Source organism: Lampris incognitus, chromosome 9, assembly GCF_029633865.1.
Source record: "Lampris incognitus isolate fLamInc1 chromosome 9, fLamInc1.hap2, whole genome shotgun sequence".
NCBI lineage: Eukaryota > Metazoa > Chordata > Actinopteri > Lampriformes > Lampridae > Lampris > Lampris incognitus.
Genome location: NC_079219.1, coordinates 56,138,647 through 56,156,848, shown reverse-complemented (window position 1 = coordinate 56,156,848; position 18,202 = coordinate 56,138,647). Strand labels below are relative to the sequence as shown.

The window sequence follows — 18,202 nt, the reverse complement described above, 5'->3', positions numbered from 1 at the left end:
CCAATCCCTTTCAGATCGCGCCTCCTGTGTTGATGCAGTATTGATACCACAGGTGGACTATGATATAGTCCACCTGTGTGCACCTTCCTCCACTCTTATATGTCACCCCGTGGTCCTCACTCTTCTTGAAATATATATTCACCACAGCCATTTCTGTCCTTTTTGCAAAATCCACCACCATCTGTCCTTCCACATTCCTCTCCTTGACACTATACCTGCCCATCACCTCTTCATCACCTCCACCAATATGCCCATTGAAGTCCACTCCAATCACCACTCTCTTCTCCTTGGGTACACTCTCCTTTACCTCGTCCAACTCACTCCAGAATTCTTCTTTCTCTCCCATCTCACACTCAACTTGCGGGGCATATGCGCTGATAACATTCACCAACACACCTTTGATATCCAGCTTCATACTCATCACTGTCAGATACTTTCTTCACCTCCAATACACTCTTGACATACTCTTCTTTCAGGATTACCCCTACCCTATTTTTCCTTCTATCCACATTATGGTAAAACAGTTTGAACCCACCTCTGATGCTCCTAGCCTTACTCCTCTTCCACCTGGTCTCTTGCACACACAGTATATCTACCTTCCTTCTCTCCATCATATCAGCCAGCTCTCTCCCTTTACCAGTCATAGCGCCAACATTCAAAGTTCCAACTTTCCCTTCCACACTTCTACCCTTCCTCCTCTCCCATTGCCTCTGGACATGCCTTCTCCCTCTTCTTCTCCTTCGCCCGACAGTAGCATAGTTCCCACCGGTACCTTGCTGGCCAACGGTACCAGCGGCATCCGTTGGCAACCCGGGCCTGGACCAATCTAGTATGGAAATCTGATTTATTATCCGCATATTTGATTTGGTAAAGGTTTTAACAATAATAACAAAAAATAAATAAATAAATAAATAATGCATTTTATTTAAGGACACTTTTAGAGCACTCAATGACAGCTACAAAACAGTTAAAAACAAGCAGCACTGTGTCAGACATCATAAAATCAATCAAAGCAGGGGTATACAATAATAAGTTAATACAACAGATAGGTATAAAAATCATCATCTGCGCAAAACTCAATGTGGGTGTAACCATTAAAGTCTGGATCAGACTGAATATGCCAGTTTGAAAAGATGCGTTTTGAGATGGGATTTGAAGGTGGAAAGAGTCAACACTGTGAATGTCTTGTGGGAGAGAGTTCCAGAGACGGGGGGGCAGCTACTGTCTCTTGTGGTACCATGCAGTTGCAAAAGTCTGTTTCTTCCCTGAAATCATTCGAACGGGAAAGTGTCCAGTTTTATCTGGTCAGGCATATTATCACTGAGGTCATCCAGGGCTACCGATCGCTGCGGGGGTGCCTGCTCTCATCTGATCCAGTTAGCAGCTGCAGCGAGCAGCTGTTGAAGCTGAGCTTGAGGAGGCCAGTGTTGCCGGTTGTGGCACCGCGACACCGGCGATGTTGTACTCCAGCGGGGGGCCGATGTTGCTGGTTGTGGCAGCGGCGATCTTGTAGCGCCAAGAAAGGTGGAGGGCTCACGGGCTGGTGGCAGCACTGGTGGCACGGAGAGCGAGGACCCTGATGGTTGAGATAGGCTTCTTTTTTTTTCCAACTAATTTCTGATGTTCATTTTGTTAGCCTGATTGCGATCGTATCAATGAAGTGGCGGTTTAGCCTTCTTCTGTTCCTACACTGTTAGCTAACTCCAGCCGCCAACTTCATTCAAAATTCGAGTCAAGTGACGCGACGCTGTGACAGGTCAAAAATGACATCAATCACAAACAGGTTGATATGTGAGGGCGAGGCTGCCGTCAGCAGGCCAGGAGTTCAAATAAGCGGGAACAGCCCAGTCTGGCCCGCCCCCAACGCCGGCCATGTTTCACCATGTTCAGTTTGAATTTCACATTTGTTCTTTTCGGATGAGAAATGATTCATTGGATGAACACGATCTCTGCTGTCTTGCAGGACCTTTCCTGGTTTGATGATCCAAAGAACAGTGTTGGTGCTTTGACCACCCGACTGGCTACAGATGCTGCCCAAGTACAGGGGGTAAGTCATGAAAGCGAGGGATCACATGCCTGCAAGCAAACACACACACACACACACACACACACACACACACACACACACACACACACACACACACACACACACACACACACCTCTCTGTCACACCCAACCTCCACAATTCCTTCTTGCAAACCTTTTATTCCTGAAGCCTAGTCCCCTTTTCCTCCCCCTTCTTCACCTCCCTTCAGGCCACGGGGGTCCGCATGGCCACACTGGCCCAGAACATCGCCAACCTGGGCACCAGCATCATCATCTCCTTCGTGTACGGCTGGGAGCTCACACTGCTCATCCTAGCCGTGGTGCCGGTCATGGCGGTGGGTGGAGCCATTCAGATGAAGTTCCTCAGCGGACACGCCACCAAGGACAAGAAAGAACTAGAAAAGGCTGGAAAGGTGGGGCATTGTCAGCGTGGCGCACTAGTGTAAACGTTGTATGTGGATTAAGTTAGGTGTTTCTTCTTCTTCTTGTTTAATTCTGAATGTGTTTCGATGCTTTTGTCACACACACACACACACACACACACACACACACACACACACACACACACACACACACACATATACGTGCCCATGCACACAAACAGATACAGCCTGGTCGTCAGGATATATTTCCATTGTCAGATATTGTCACACAACAAGACATGGTACCTTTCCATTTTAGACCGCCCACTTTCTGGCATCTGTTGAGGCAGGTGAAGTTAACCTAACATGCTATGTTGAATTCCCAAAAAACGTGGAATTTTTTTCCCCCCAATTTACCTTTCTCCAAAACACTCAATTGGCTTTGGCGAACTTATCGACAGCTGTTGTGGTGCTCGTAGCATGATCACCCATAACATGTCTGTGAGCCAATTACCACTGTTAAAATTAATGTGCAGGGCGTCCGGGTGGTGTAGCGATCTATTCCGTTGCCTACCAACACGGGGATCGCCGGTTCAAATCCAAGTGTTACCTCTGGCTTGGTCGGGCATCTCTACAATTGTCTGCGGATGTGGGTGTGTGTCCTGGTCGCTCCACTAGTGCCTCCTCCGGTCGGTCGGGGCACCTGTTTGGAGGTGGTGATAGCGTAATCCTCCCATGCGCTAAGTCCCCCTGGCGAAACCCCTCATTGTCAGGTGAGAGGAATTAGATCGGAGGAGACACGGTAGTCTGCAGCCCTCCCCGGATCAGCAGAGGAGGTGGAGCAGCAACCGAGACAGTTCAGAAGAGTGGGGTGATTGGCCAAGTGCAACTGGGGAGAAAAGGGGGGGGGGCAATTGTGTGATTTTTCACATCCAATATGCCAAGCATCTGGGCATTGATGCTGTGTGGTTGTAATGTGTTGACCATGTTTGAGGGCTTATAGTACAGCTTTGCCACCAAAGTCATAGAATTTCATTTGCCTGTATAACTTTTAACATTTATCTGTATAACATCCATCCATCCATCCATTAGCCACACCGCTTATCCTGCTCAGGGTTGCGGGGATGCTGGAGCCTATCCCAGCAGTCATAACATGGCAGACTGATCATGTTAAAGATGTGCCTATCATATAATAACCATAATATAACACTATATATGATCTATATGATGTTTTTTTCTTTTGATTTTTTCTCCCCAATTGTACTTGGCCAATCACTCTGCTCTTTCGAGCCGTCCCGGTCGCTGCTTCACCCCCTCTGCCGATCCAAGGAGGGCTGCAGACTACCACGTGCCTCCTCCGATACATGTGGAGTCGCCAGCTGCTTCTTTTCACCTGACAGGTGAGGAGTTTCACCAAGGGGGACATAGCATGTGGGAGGATCACGCTATTCCCCCTAGTCCCCCCCCGAACAGGCGCCCCTGACCGACCAGAGGAGGCGCTAGTGCAGCGACCAGGACACATACCCACATCCAGCTTCCCACCCGCAGACACGGCCAATTGTGTCTGTAGAGACAACTGACCAAGCCAGAGGTAACACGGGGATTCGAACTGGTGATCCCCATGTTGGTAGGCAACGGAATAGACCACCACACCACCCGGACGCCTGATATATGATAATGTAACACTGCTTATATGTGTAACGTGTTTGCTGCACTGCAGTAATGGTACATTCTGGGACCTCGCCATTTACAGTTGCCTCGCTGGTCACTACTGCCTCGGTCTTCTGGGAAGCCACGATTCACAAATTAACTGATTTTACAAATTCATTCATTTACAAATTATTTATCGAATCGTCTTATAATGGAGTACCACTTGTCCATGTAGGAACAGGGAATACTGACTTGATAAGTGGAATACTGTAGTAATCTTTTTTGATGATGTGTCTCCCCAGATTGCTACAGAGGCCATAGAGAATATTCGGACTGTTGCATCTCTGACCAGAGAACCTAAGTTTGAGTCTTTATTCCAAGAAAATCTGCAAGTGCCTTACAAGTATGTGTGATGTCATGATGAACGATGCACTTCTTTCCTTCATCTTCAGGAATACGGTCCCACAGAGATTTGATAAATGTTCTCTAAATGTAACTGTGGGCTCATGTTAGTAATATTGTATGAGTAAAGTGAGGCTCATAATGATCTTCTCTTTGACGCCCATGTTTCTCTCTCTCTCGCTCTCTCTCTCTCTGCACTGCATTGCATGCTGGGTGAGTGTGGAGTTTTAACCTCTTTCTGTTCTGTGGGATCTTTCTAAACCTCTTCCTGACTCTGTTGTTTCTGCATGGCCAGGTAACGGTTTATCCTTTTTTTCCCCTTGGTGCTTATAGTTACAAACAGAGCTGTAAAGCAGTGTTGATATGGGCCAGATGGCATCCGCTGAGACGCTGCCTGTCCCTCAGACACGGGGTGAGGCTCATACCTAGCCCCGGTGTGCCGATGGAGGTGGTGTTGCTAGCTGTGGGAGAGGTCGCAGGTCACAATAGTTTGGCCCATGCTTCTCGTGTGAACGAGGCAGTGGTGGTATTCGTTAAGGAGAAGCCGTTTGTTCATAAGCTGGTGGACAGCGATGTGGTGTTACAGGACATGTTAGTCCAGGTGTCTCCTCTTGCGGTACCATCCACCAGAATCACTGTGTCTGGTGTCCCGAGCTGCTGGAGAAAGAGTTGCGGAGGATTGGGAAGTTTACTAGCAGGTTTAAGACAAGTTGGTTTGGGCTGTAAAGATCTCAAACTGAAGCACATTTTGGCGCTCAGCCACCAGATCTTCATGTTCCTGGACTCGCCCACTCAGACCTGGATGTGTCATTCAGAGTTAAGCGTGGAGATAGTTTTTACATGAATGTGGCAATATCAGACACGCAGAGAGAGACTGAGGTTAATGCCACCGTTTTGGCTGCAGGAAACACCGGTACTGAAGGTGCTGATGTGCCACCGGCGACCCAGCCTGGCCACCGGTGCGGGGGGCCACCTCCTGCTCAGCCTCTGGCACCGTCGCCAGTGTTTATGCTGGGGCAGCAGAGAGCAGGGTGTCTGCAGAGAGCGGGGGGGTCACTAATGCAGACATCACTGATGAGGCAGGGCTGGTCTGCTAGTGATCAGGTCAGGAAGGACAGCACTACAGATTAAAAGGTTTTACCCAACAGTTAAGAAATGAGTGACGAGGAGCACATGGATTATGACTCAGACACTGCCCAGCTTTCTGGGGCTGTTTTTGGGTCGAACAGTGATCTTCATTGTCTGGATGAAATCGATGACTTTTTAGATGAGACCTTTAGTAAGTCAGTAAAAGTGAAAGATTAACTTTCAGAACACTGATAAGCTCATTCAGTCTTTTATGATGTTCCAGAAGCTGGTTGGACATGAAGTACTGAATGAGAAGAAACGGTTCAGGGTAGAGAAAAAAGTTACTGCATCAAGAAAAGCTGCAGCAGTCCCCAGAAGGAGAAATGCTCATCAGAAGGAGAAATGCTCACTATCAGACAGTGAGTCATCTGGATGCTTCAGCGCAGTCTGGGCAGTGGAAGGAGTTCTGTGCTCTGCTGGGGGAGGCAGGAGAAATGTTGCTTTCTTTTGGATTTGTGAAATGGTTGTTTAAAGTTTATTATGTGTCTGATTTTGCTTGTCTGTTTTTTTCTTCTATACTCTATTTATGCACACCTGAGTTTGTTTGGCCTGTTTTGAGGGATCCTTAATTGTTAAATAAAGTCATTTTTAAAGTCTCTCTCTCTCTCTCCCTTGCTCTCTCTCTCTCTGTAGTAATGCCCAGAAGAAGGCCCATGTATTTGGCATTACCTTCTCCTTTTCACAGGCGATGATCTACTTTGCCTATGCAGGCTGCTTCCGCTTCGGAGCCTGGCTGATTGAGGCGGGCAGGATGGATTTTGAAGGGGTATTACTGTGAGTAAGGACCTGACCTGGTCATGATGTAGTGATGACTTCTTGATAAGCCTACCTGACTTTTGCTTCATCACATATAGGGCTGGGCATTGAGAACTGGTTCCAACTTAGAACCAGTTCCAAAATACTGATTTCAATGGAATCATAAAGGGAAAAAAAATTGGGGGAGGGGGATTCCCCCCAATCATATCTGGCCAATTACCCCGCTCTTTTACCTGCAGCCACGGCCAATTGTGTCTGTAGGGACACCCGATCAAGCTGGAGGTAACACGGGGATTCGAACCGCCGATCCCCATGTTGGTAGTCAACAGAATAGACCGCCACGCTACCCTGACGCCCCATGACTGGACCGTTTTTGTAGCTTTGAAGACATTTCGCCTTTCAACCAAATAGATTCTCGTGTTCAGATGTCAGGTGTGGGGGTGGGGTGGGGGTGAGGGGGGCAAACACGATCTCGTTCATTCAACAGGAGGAGGAGTGCATCTCCACAGAAACAAATGCTGGCTTTCCCCATCAGAACTGCAGAGGCTGTTCAGATGAAGAGTGAAAATTCTTCCGACCTAAAGAAACAGTCCGGCTGAGAGTTTCATGCTCCATCCTGACATCTACTACCTGGCTGGCTGAGTTGAATGTACACACAACTAAGTTACACAAAGAGTACATACGGATGCAGCAGTCAGCGGCAGGTGGGAGATGACTATGATGTTTAATCATTATCTTGCCCCGCAGCAGGCAAGGAACCCGCACGGAGTCATCGACCTCCGTATCTCAGGCAACAAAGGTCCACCAAATAAGCACGCCATGACAAAGGAAACCTGGCACATGTGGCGGCCCAGTGGTCACAAGCGTTTTAACGTCCAAACCGTGACGGCAGCGAAAGTGCAGCTACTGACTCATTGCATTCTCGTGGTTTTACAAATCCAAAGGTTATGGCGTGTCAAGGTCCTGCAAGACCACAGAATCCAAAGATCATAATAAAAGAAGAGTATAATTACAGTTATAAACAGAGGGACACAACATTTTCCCCCAAAGAATTCTCTCCATTGTCGTTTATAGACATCGGTAATATATCATCTTGCATGAGAGAAAAAGAGGAAAAGTTGAGATTAAATGATGTGAAACTTTATCAGCAAGCCAGATTCTGACTGAAATTTACCCCTTTACCCCTTTTACTCCATCTCTTCATTTAATATGGAAGAATTAGATGCAGCGACAGCTTAGTCACTCAAGTCATCCTCTTGTCTCATTATGAATCATGTTGGGTAGGGCCAGCTGACAGAGCAGGTCCTTATCCTGGGGTCAAAGGTTACGTGGGCGGAGGGCAGTACTGTACAGGAGTTATCATCTGTAACTCAAATACAAACACGTGTTGCCTTTTATTGTTTTCAACCCTGTCACAGTAGTGGCTATGAGCCGTGACAGTTTTGCAGCTCTTTGAAAGGCGAAGGGGTAAAATTTTTAAAGTGGACTTTGTACCGCCATGTTCGCTTCACGGGAACTAAAGTTGTGGGTGGCCGACACCAGAAAGAAAAGCTAGCCAAGAACCGCCGGGTCGCCAGACGGTATCCCAGCCAGGTCTGGCTAGGAAAACTGGGTTTGGCTAACAACCAGAGGGTTGCTGGTGTCAGGATCACAGATGTAGCATGTGCCCTTAGGCAGGGCTCTTTTTGTGACATTTTGACCCTGGCAGCAAAACCACAAATTTTTGTTGCAACAAATGGACGAAGAAAGTACAACTCAATTTCATCATGCAATTCAGGTTCAAACAGCTTTTTTTATTGTATGACTCGCTCTTTCGTTCTCTCCTCTCTCTCCCTCTCGCTCTCTGTCCTCTCTCTCTCTCCCCTCTCGCTCTCTCTCTCTTCTTTCCTCCTCTCTCTCCCTCCTCTCGCTCTCTCTCCTCTCTCTCCCCTTTCCTCCTCTCACTCTCTCTCCGCTCTCTCACCTCTCGCTCTTTCTTTCCTCTCTCCTCTCTCCTTTCGCTCCCCTCTCTCTCTTCTCTCCTCTCTCTCATTCTCTTCTCACTCTCTCATCTCGCTCCTCTCCTCTCACTCTACTCTCTCTCTTTCTCAGGGTGATTTCTGCTGTTCTCTATGGAGCTATGGCTGTCGGGGAGGCCAACTCATTCACTCCAAACTACGCTAAAGCCAAAGTTTCAGCTTCTCACCTCATGATGCTGATCAATAGCGTGCCCCTCATAGACAATCTGTCATCAGAGGGAGAGTCCCCGGTACACCTCACTACACAAAAACAACACAAAAACCTCTGAATATAAGAATAAGACACCACAGACATAGAAATGCATCGCTCCTCTCTCCTGTTGTTGTTTTTTTTTTTTTTAAATTCGAACCCTCCAGGATGGATTTGACGGTAACGTGTGCTTCAAGGATGTCGGATTTAACTACCCCTCGCGCCCCGAAATACCCATCCTGCAAGGCTTGAATCTGCAGGTGAGCAAGGGGGAGACTCTGGCCCTGGTGGGGAGCAGCGGCTGTGGCAAGAGCACCACCATCCAGCTTCTGGAGAGGTTCTACGACCCCAGAGAAGGGACAGTGGTGAGGACAGACGTAGAAACACACACACACACACACACACGCACGCACGCACACACACACACACACACACACACACACACACACACACACACACACACACTATAGCTTGACATACCTGCCTGAACACGACTGTCAGGTTCAGTCTTACTTTCTCAAATATTTTCGGGTCACGTCGGGTTCAGGTTGTATTTATTTATCTATTTGTAGTCTGTCCGAGCAACTTCTATCACAAGCTTCCTCCTTACATCCGATCTGATGACTGACCAATGAAAGATCAGTTAACTGATCCGCATCAGACTGGGCTGGCCTGCTTCTTCTGGATTACAGAGAAATGGCAGAATGGGTGCCGACGAGATGAGCTGGTTTCAGCCGAGCACATTTTGGTTACGCCAGATGAAAAAAAAAGATTAAGTCCCCTACCTGGACCTGTTGCATACTCACAGTTTCTTACATTGGCCTATCCTATTTATTTAAATTCATATGTTGCAATTACACCTAACAGTAAGTTATTCATTTTATTTTACTTTGTAGGCCTATGTTCCAAGATGTATTTATTTTAGGCTATACGTGTAATGAGACTTGAAAATGCACTGCGTCTGTCCTGCTCAGTACCCGATATCATGGTCGAGATTTTTTTCATTATTCTAATTTGAACTTATATGGCCTAAATTCAAGGCCGTTTTCACGGATAAAGCGTGTTTGAAACAGAATAATGACTCCGGTTCTTGGCCCGTGTCCTCTATAAGACTTCACGAGGAAGCTCTTTTTTTTTTCAGCTGTGGGGAAATGCCATTGTTAAGAGAATGTGGAGCTGAATTCGGGTCGGGTTTGAAATTTCAGGCCCGATTCAAACTCTAACATATACACACACACACACACATACATACAACTACATACAATTGCATTCTGCAGCACCACTTGGCTCACGAGGCTTCAGAATGTGTCTCCCCTACCTGCTGCCCACTTGCTATTGGTAACTCATTAGCAGGCCAGGATGTTGACTTGACTGTGTTTTGACAGTACACCTATGATCCCTATGTGTGTGTGTGTGTGTGGGGGGGGGTATTGCACAAACCAGTTTAGTGTCTCCAGATCAGGTTGCTACCAACGCTTCTGAATGGTGGTGTTTGTTGTTCATTGTCAGAATCAAAGATGTATTGTTATCTCTGGACCTCTCATATTATCAAAAGGCCTCCATTTCAACACCCCGCTGCCAGATGCATGCTGGTTATAACAATCACAACCACTGTCATGCAAGCGTAGGTTCCTTTCACTGTGACTCCCATTCGCTGTGCCTGGACTAAATTTTCCCTGAAAAATACAAATCTGGGCGTCCGGGTGGTGTGGCGGTCTATTCCGTTGCCTTCCAACATGGGGATCGGTGGTTCAAATCCCCGTGTTACCTCCGGCTTGGTCGGGCATCACTACAGACACAATTGGCCATGTCTGCGGGTGGGAAGCCGGATGTGGGTATGTGTCCTGGTTGCTGCACTAGCACCTCCTCTGGTCAGTCGGGGTGCCTGTTTGGGGGGGGGGACTCGGGGGGAATAGCGTGATTCTCCAACACGCTATATCCCCCTGGTGAAACTCCTCACTGTCAGATGAAAAGAAGTGGCTGGCGACTCCACATGTATCGAAAGAGGCATGTGGTAGTCTGCAGCCCTCCCCGGATCAGCAGAGGGGGTGAAGCAGCGACCGGGACCGCTCGGAAGAGTGGGGTAATTGGCCAAATTCAATTGGGGAGAAAAGGGGGAAAATCAAAAAACACACAAAAAAAAGAAAAAATCTGACCTCCTGTCCAAACGTTGCCCACTCCTCTTGTATCCCCATATCTCTCTGTTTCCCCCATTCTCTCACCTCCTTTGTGCACTTGTCTTTGATCTCTATATCTTCCTCTTCCTGTTTCAGATGATGGACAAGAGGGATGTGAAACTGCTGAGCATCCATTGGCTGAGAGCCCAGATGGGCATCGTCTCACAGGAGCCGGTGCTGTTCGACCGCAGCCTGGCTGAGAACATCGCCTACGGAGACAACAGTCGCACTGTAACCATGGAGGAAATACAGGCAGCCGCCAAAGCAGCCAACATTCACAGTTTCATTGAAAGTCTGCCACAGGTACGATTTGAACGTTGGAATGCCACAGAAACACCGTCCATTTTTCAGTTATTTCAAAGGGGTCTCTGATTTGACCACTGAAGTGGTTCAGAACACACAGGCATTACTTTGTTCCTGTGTTTGATTCTATAGCCAGCAATCTGTTATGTCTACAAGATCTCAAGGACCTTGGCAGATCACAGTTATAGATAATACGATTGTTATAGATAAGATAAGATCTCAAGGTCTTTTGGCAGATAACAGTTTTAAATAATAAGATTGTTTGTTAGCCACATGACCAAGGCCAGTGGAATTTGTTTTCAGTACCACAGCAGACAGACACACCACATATAATCACGAAACAATACAGTGATGCAGAACATGTTACACACAACCACTTACAATAGCTGAATGGTATGTATGCATATGCATAACATATGCCAGTAATGTGTGAGGAGGGGACTAGAGGGAGGAATTCAGAGTCCTGATAGCTAGGGGGAAAACTGTTTGTGAAGTGTTTAGACTTAGTGGACCGTGACCTGTAGCGCCTCCCTGAGGGAAGGAGCTGGAAGATGTGATGCGCAGGATGTAAGGGGTCAGAGATGATCTTCTTTGCTCACTTTACGGTCCGGTGAGTATGCAGAGATTCAACTGAGGGGAGTGGGTTGCCTATGATTTTGGATGCCTTGTTGACAATCCGCTGTAGTTTTTTCCGTGCTTGACTGTTTGTGTTGCCATACCATACTGTAATAGAAGATGTGATGATGGACTCGATGATGGCTGAGCAGACGAGAACAAGAAGTTGATGCTTGATCCGGTATTTTTTTTAACTGCCTAAGAAAGTAAAGTTGTAGTTGAGCTTTTACAGTGATGTATTCAGTGTTAATTTCCACTTCAGGTTACTGCTGATGTATGTTCTGAGGAATTTAAAAGCATCTGTGGTGGTGATGGGATCTCCATCTATTTGTATAGGTATTTTGGGGTTTTGGCTGTATTAAGCAGAAGGTTGTTGTTTGACAACCAAGTGACAGCTTGGTCCACTTCAATGCAGTACTGGGTTTCATCATTGTTAGAGATGAGGCCTAAAATGGTTGTGTCGTCTGCATACTTTATTATTTTCACAGAACTGCCCATGGATGTTTAGTGGGTCGTGTAAAGTGAGAAGAGCCATGGGGAAAGAACACAGCCCTGAGGAGCACCTCTACTGAGGGTATGAGGTTATGTTATTAACCTTCACCCTCTGTGGTCTGTTCCACAGGAAGCGCTGAATCCAGTGGCATATGGCTGGGTCAATGTTCATGTCTGAGAGAAGGCGGGACTAAAGTCTATGAACAGGATGCGTGTGTAGCTGTTTGGCGATTCCAGGTGTTGCAGGGCATGCAGGAGTGCTATGCTTACTGCATCCTCAACAGCCCGGTTGGCTTGATAGATAAATTGATACGGGTCCATTATTGGGGAGCTGCAGGATTTCCAAGTATGACAGAATGATGCACTTAAATGCTTTCATGACCACAGATGTTAGGGCAACTGGTCTGAAGTCATTGAGGTGGGTGATCTTTGAGGAATTTGGCACAGGTATTATGGTAGTTTGAAGAACTGTGGGACTGTACATTGGCTTAGTGAAACATTAAACAGGGTGGTAAATACTGGGGCAAACTGGGCTGCATAGTGGCTCAGCAAAGCAGGACTGATGCTGTCTGTTCCTGCTGCTTTCCTGATGTTCGGCATAGGTTGTCACTGTTGGTTTGCCAGTGATTACACAACAACTTTAACACAACACACTAAAAAGATAACTAATTCATGTGTTTCAAGCTGTCCAGAGTTGCAGGACTTTTGACTGAATGAACTGCGCTGTTCTTTGTCGATGTGGACTATAACTGTTATTTAGCAGTCTGGAAGATAATAATGTGGTATTTCTCCATCATTGTACCTGCCTGTTTGGGGGAGAAGAAGTATGACACACAGGCAGGCGATAAGGGGACCCAGCTTTCGGGTGGCCAGAAGCAGCGGATAGCCATAGCCAGAGCCATCCTCCGCAACCCGAAAGTACTGCTGTTGGATGAGGCCACCTCTGCACTTGACACAGAGAGTGAAAAAGTAAGTGTCCATTTATGTACCCTCCAACCACTCAGGCTGCATTGGAGGGACTTGGAGTCGGGGCAAGCGGTCTTAATGTTACATGCTAATTTGCTTATTGCTAGTGAACTGGGTGTGTGTAGGTTCTTTAGTCAGTGGCATGGTGGCTGAGTGGATAACCCTGCTGCCTCACAAACATCTAATGTGTCTATTTACACTATTTTAATTTGAATCGATTACTTTGATTTGGTTCGTTGTACACAAATGAAAAAAAAGCTATACAAAGTCACAACACTAGAAGCCATGTGGAATAAATCCATGACTGTTTTCTTAAATTATCTGGGCAACATGAAACGGAATTTTGGGAATTGTAGTAAAAAAAAAAAGACTGCCTGATTGCATCTGAAACTGAATACTTCATAGTAGGGGTGTGACGGTACACGTATTTGTACTGAAAATGTTCAGTATGGGCCTTTCAGTTCGGCACGCATGTGTATGGAGCGAACGCAGCGGTGCACGTATGGAACGTTTGTGTGCGCGGAACCAAAGTTCAACGTCCCGAGGTTTACCCCCGAGCAACTTCCGCAAAGCGCCGGATGTTGTCCGCTCAGCAACCCCAGCGGAGAAAGATGGCCGTTATTCGGCGCAGCGTAGCCTCGTAGCTACGGCAAACGCGGATAAACCGGACCTCAGAAATCCAGCACAGTTCAATTTCTATTTATTATCCTATTTAATGCTGCGGCGTCCTAATGTGGAGCTGCCAGCTGCTAATGTGAAGACAAGTACAGTACAGTTCAAGTACGGCTGACTTTCTAAATCGTTACCTCTCCAGCTTCCCGGCCCCGAACCGTAGTGGGAAGCCTCTGGTGTCTCGCTAGCCTGTTTAATGTCTTTTTTTTTTTTTTAAATTCTCCCCAATTGAATCTGGCCAACTTTTGAGCCGTCCCGGTCGCTGCTCCATCCCCTCTCTGCCGATCCGGGGGGGGGGGGATACACAGGTCCCGACCGACCCGAGGAGGCGCTAGTGCAGCGACCAGGACCAATACCTACGTTCGACTTCCCACCCGCAGACACGGCCAATTGTGTCTGTAGGGACGCCCGACCAAGCCGGAGGTAACACGGAGAGCCTGTTTAACGTAGCCTGTCTCGTAGCAAGTGTAACCGGTTATTTTCTTGCCCGGTGCGGGATTCGATACGGGGTGTACTGCACCACAAGGCGACATCACTGACCGCTCGACTAAAGCAGTGGTTCTCAACCTTTTTGGGGTCCTGGACCCCCTGCGTATTTTTGATCTACCCTGAGGACCCTCCACCTGATCTTGGGGGAGGGGGGTTGCAATTTGATAGAAACAGTAGAAACTGCATTTTAAATTGCATTATAGCATTTATTCACTCTTTGGGGCAAAAATAAGAGCTTTCAGTTGTAACTTAGATATAGTTAACAAAACAGAATTCTTATGCAGTAACTTTCAGATATGTGTAACAAAACAGAATATGTATTCAGTAACTTTCAGATATATGTAACAACAGGATTTTTATGCAGTAACTTTTAACAATGCAAACGGGAGCGAGGTCTCTTATTAAAATGCAATAAATTACACTTGTGAAACAGATGTAATTAGAGAAAAAAGTCCTGTTACCCTTTATAGTTTAGGTAGATAAAGGTCTCAGTCACATTTGAGTAAAATAATCCTATTTCTATAAATGTCATAGGATCTTTTTTTTTTAAAGATATTTTATTTTCACGCACCCCTTGCAATTACACCACGGACCACTAGGGGTCTGCGGACCCCCGGTTGAGAAACACTGGGCTAAAGGGTCAGACCCGTTAGCTAGGGGCTAACGTGTCTTATTAGTAGTTTACACTGGTAACAAAACGTCACATTTGATCCCGTTTACACTTGGTTTTAAAATGCGTTTTTTTGCGATCGGATCACAAGTGGACAGCGCTAAATACAAGCGTAAACGGCCACCAAAACGTTTTGTGAACCGGTTACTCAAACCACTTGCCGAGGTGGTCTGGGACGCATTTGATCACATATATTTTGTAGCGTAAACACTAATGCGTCCTGATGCGTCCCCGATTAGGACGTAACAGGAAATCATCGGAGTAACGAAATTTGACCACACGTGGTCAGCAGGACGCATTTGGAGACGCATGATAGACACAGGTGTGGACGGCGATGTGTCTCGCTGTCCACTTGTGATCCGATCGGCCAAAGCGCATTTTAAAACCGAGTGTAAACAGGGTCAAAGAGTCCGGACCAACTCTGCGGTGGAGAACGGGGCACTTTATTTCAGCACTGGAGTGCAGCCTCCCTCCGATGTGTAAAAAGCGTCACTTGGTAACGGTGGCAACGTTCCTATCTGTTGGCACACTGCCATCTATGGCTGCGGCTAAAAACTACATATACACGGATGCATTACGTGTGTTACACCCCTACTACATACTACGCACTACATATGTGTGCTATCATCCAGCACCTGTTTGGACGTACTACGTCATCATTGAGCCACGTCACTTCCTTCTACCGGTGTAGTGACCCACAGCTCTTTTTTTTTAATGTAAAAATAAAGGGTATAAAGCATAGTAAAACTCATACTTACATTTAAACCCTTCCACCCTTCTCCCTGTTGGATTTTGTATCGTCCTTTAACATAGTTGGTGGTTGTCGTGACGTATCATAGTGCATTGTGGGATACTAGTATGCAATTTCAGATGCAGCCCAAATTTGGACGTCATTTCACCCGGAGTCTAACATTAAATTAAGGGTTAAGGTCAGGGCCGGGGTTGGGGTTAGGGTTGGGGTTAAGGTTAGGGCCGGGGTTAAGGTTAGGGTCAGGGCTGGGGTTGGGGTTAAGGTTAGGGTCGGGGTTGGGGTTGGGGTTAAAAACTGTGAGATCGGGGCGTCTGGGTAGCGTGGCGTTCTATTCCGTTGCCCAGTGGTGCCCAGCCCGGCTCCTGGAGAGCTACCATCCTGCCGTTTTTCACCCCAACCCTAATTTAACACACCTGATTCTGCTAACGACCTGCTGACCAAGACCTTGATTAATTGAATCAGATGTGTTAATTCCCCGTACTGCCTCCAGCTTGGACGGGCGTCTCTACAGACACAATTGGCCGTGTCTGCGGGTGGGAACCCGGATGTGGGTATGTGTCCTGGTCGCTGCACTAGCGCCTCCTCTGGTCGGTCGGGGCGCCTGGTCGGGGCGCCTGTTCGGGGGGGAGGGGGGAACTGGGGGTAATAGCGCTACCTCCCCCTGGCGAAACTCCTCACTGTCAGGTGAAAGGCAGTGGCTGGCGACTCCACGTGTATCGGAGGAAGCATGTGGTAGTCTGCAGCCCTCCCCGGATCGGCAGAGGGGGTGGAGCAGCGACCGAGAGTCCGGGACGGCTCGGAAGAGTGGGGTAATTGGCCGGGTGCAACTGGGGAGAAGGGGGGGGGGTAAAAAACAAAACAAAAGTCAAATGGGGAGTCCCCAACTAAAGCAGCGTGCCACTTCGTCTACCTCCATTTGGCAGAAAATACGTTTAACAGCTTTAATTTGATGCATATACATCTTTCTACCATTTTCTCACCAACCACTAGGTGGTACAGGACGCACTGGACCAGGCCAGCCAGGGCAGGACGTGTATTGTGGTGGCCCACCGTCTGTCCACCATACAGAATGCTGACCGCATCGCCGTCTTCCAGGGCGGGAAGGTGGTTGAACAGGGGACACATCAGCAGCTGCTGGCCAAGAGGGGAGTCTACTACACACTGGTGACCACACAGATGGGCTACAGCAAGGAGTGAGGAAGCAAGCAGAGGACGGAGAGAAGCGCTAAAGTCAGATGTACCGACAGTACACTGATTGTTTTTTTTGTTTTTGTTTTTACTTTTATTTATCCAGTCAAAGTTGACTGAGACATAGGCTCTTCTTTTTACAACACCCCAGTTAACATTCACACTGAACGGCTCCATTAGAGAAAACAAGAGGTTGAAATCCTGGCTCAAGGGCACCTCGGCGGTAGCTGCTGAGTAAGAGGAAAAGGTTTCTCTGGTTCACTTCTCCCACCTGAGGCTTTCCTGTTCAGCTGAGGGATTTGAAGATCCTTCACTCACAAGCCCGCTTCTCCGGCATCTGGGGTATGGTTGCTCCTCTCCTCCGACCTTCCCACTGGTTCATTTTCATTTGTACTGTACTCGGTGATAGGAGTTCGTTTGTGGCTGTATTTTTTGACATGTCTCTTGAGGTCTTTTCATGGCTGAAGTTGCTCGATAGTCAGCTCAATCAAGTGCCGTTCTTTAACCACTGCTGTTATATTCCTGAAGATATATGTACGCTCTCTCATTCTGTCTTTCACACACGACTTGCTAATGCATCCCACACACTGGATCTCACACGCCTCTGGCACCTGGACTTCCTCATCATTGAATGTATTTCGGCCAGTGTTCAGGACCCTTTTGTTGCACCTGCTTATTTTTGAGATTTAGCCATTTGTACAGTGTGACTTCACGACAGCAGGCGTGTCGAAACCAAAGAGAAGTGCCGCGCCGTGCAGGTGTACATTTTTGTATCACACAAGCTCTTGAAAGTACAAAGAATCAAGTTCTGTTTCTACAAATGCTCTGAATTACTAATCTTAGCGTGAGAATTAGTTTTTACATGGATGCTTATTAAAGTATTATGGTCAACCGACTATCCACCGACTCACTTATCTTCTTCATGCCAATTTAGTGGAATTGTTGAACCCAATTTCCCCTCGGGGATGAATAAAGTATTCTGATTCTGATTTAGACTTGATAGAGGAAAGAAAAAAAAAACAACTGAAGGAGTTCTGACTTTTTTCCCATTTTATTGAGCTAACCACTTGTACTTTTTCCACTAAATATATTGTTTTTGAGTAACAAAGAGCAGTCTTATATCTACTACTACTACTACTTCCGGCTGCTGCTGTTAGGGGGCGCCACAGCGGTTCATCCGTTTCCATCGCTTCCTGTCGTCTGCATCTTCCTCTGTCACACCAGCCTCCTGCATGTCCTCCCTCACCACATCCATAAACCTCCTCTTTGGCCTTCCTCTTCCCCTCTTCCCTGGCAGCTCCATATTCACCATCCTTCTCCCTGTAT

At 47.2% G+C, this 18,202-nt stretch overlaps 1 protein-coding gene across 1 annotated transcript in view; it reads left to right on the top strand.

The window, feature by feature from the left end:
- abcb4 (ATP-binding cassette, sub-family B (MDR/TAP), member 4) overlaps positions 1-17,774 on the top strand; it is a 40,701-nt gene extending 22,927 nt beyond the window's left edge. Inside the window, exons 19-27 of the mRNA XM_056286551.1 lie at positions 1,964-2,047; positions 2,257-2,460; positions 4,362-4,462; positions 6,223-6,363; positions 8,437-8,593; positions 8,721-8,918; positions 10,827-11,033; positions 12,963-13,109; positions 16,679-17,774. Of these exons, the coding sequence (XP_056142526.1) occupies positions 1,964-2,047; positions 2,257-2,460; positions 4,362-4,462; positions 6,223-6,363; positions 8,437-8,593; positions 8,721-8,918; positions 10,827-11,033; positions 12,963-13,109; positions 16,679-16,885 (1,446 nt within the window). The 3' untranslated portion in view covers positions 16,886-17,774. The remainder of the gene's footprint in view (positions 1-1,963; positions 2,048-2,256; positions 2,461-4,361; positions 4,463-6,222; positions 6,364-8,436; positions 8,594-8,720; positions 8,919-10,826; positions 11,034-12,962; positions 13,110-16,678) is intronic.
- Positions 17,775-18,202: the final 428 nt, after the last annotated feature.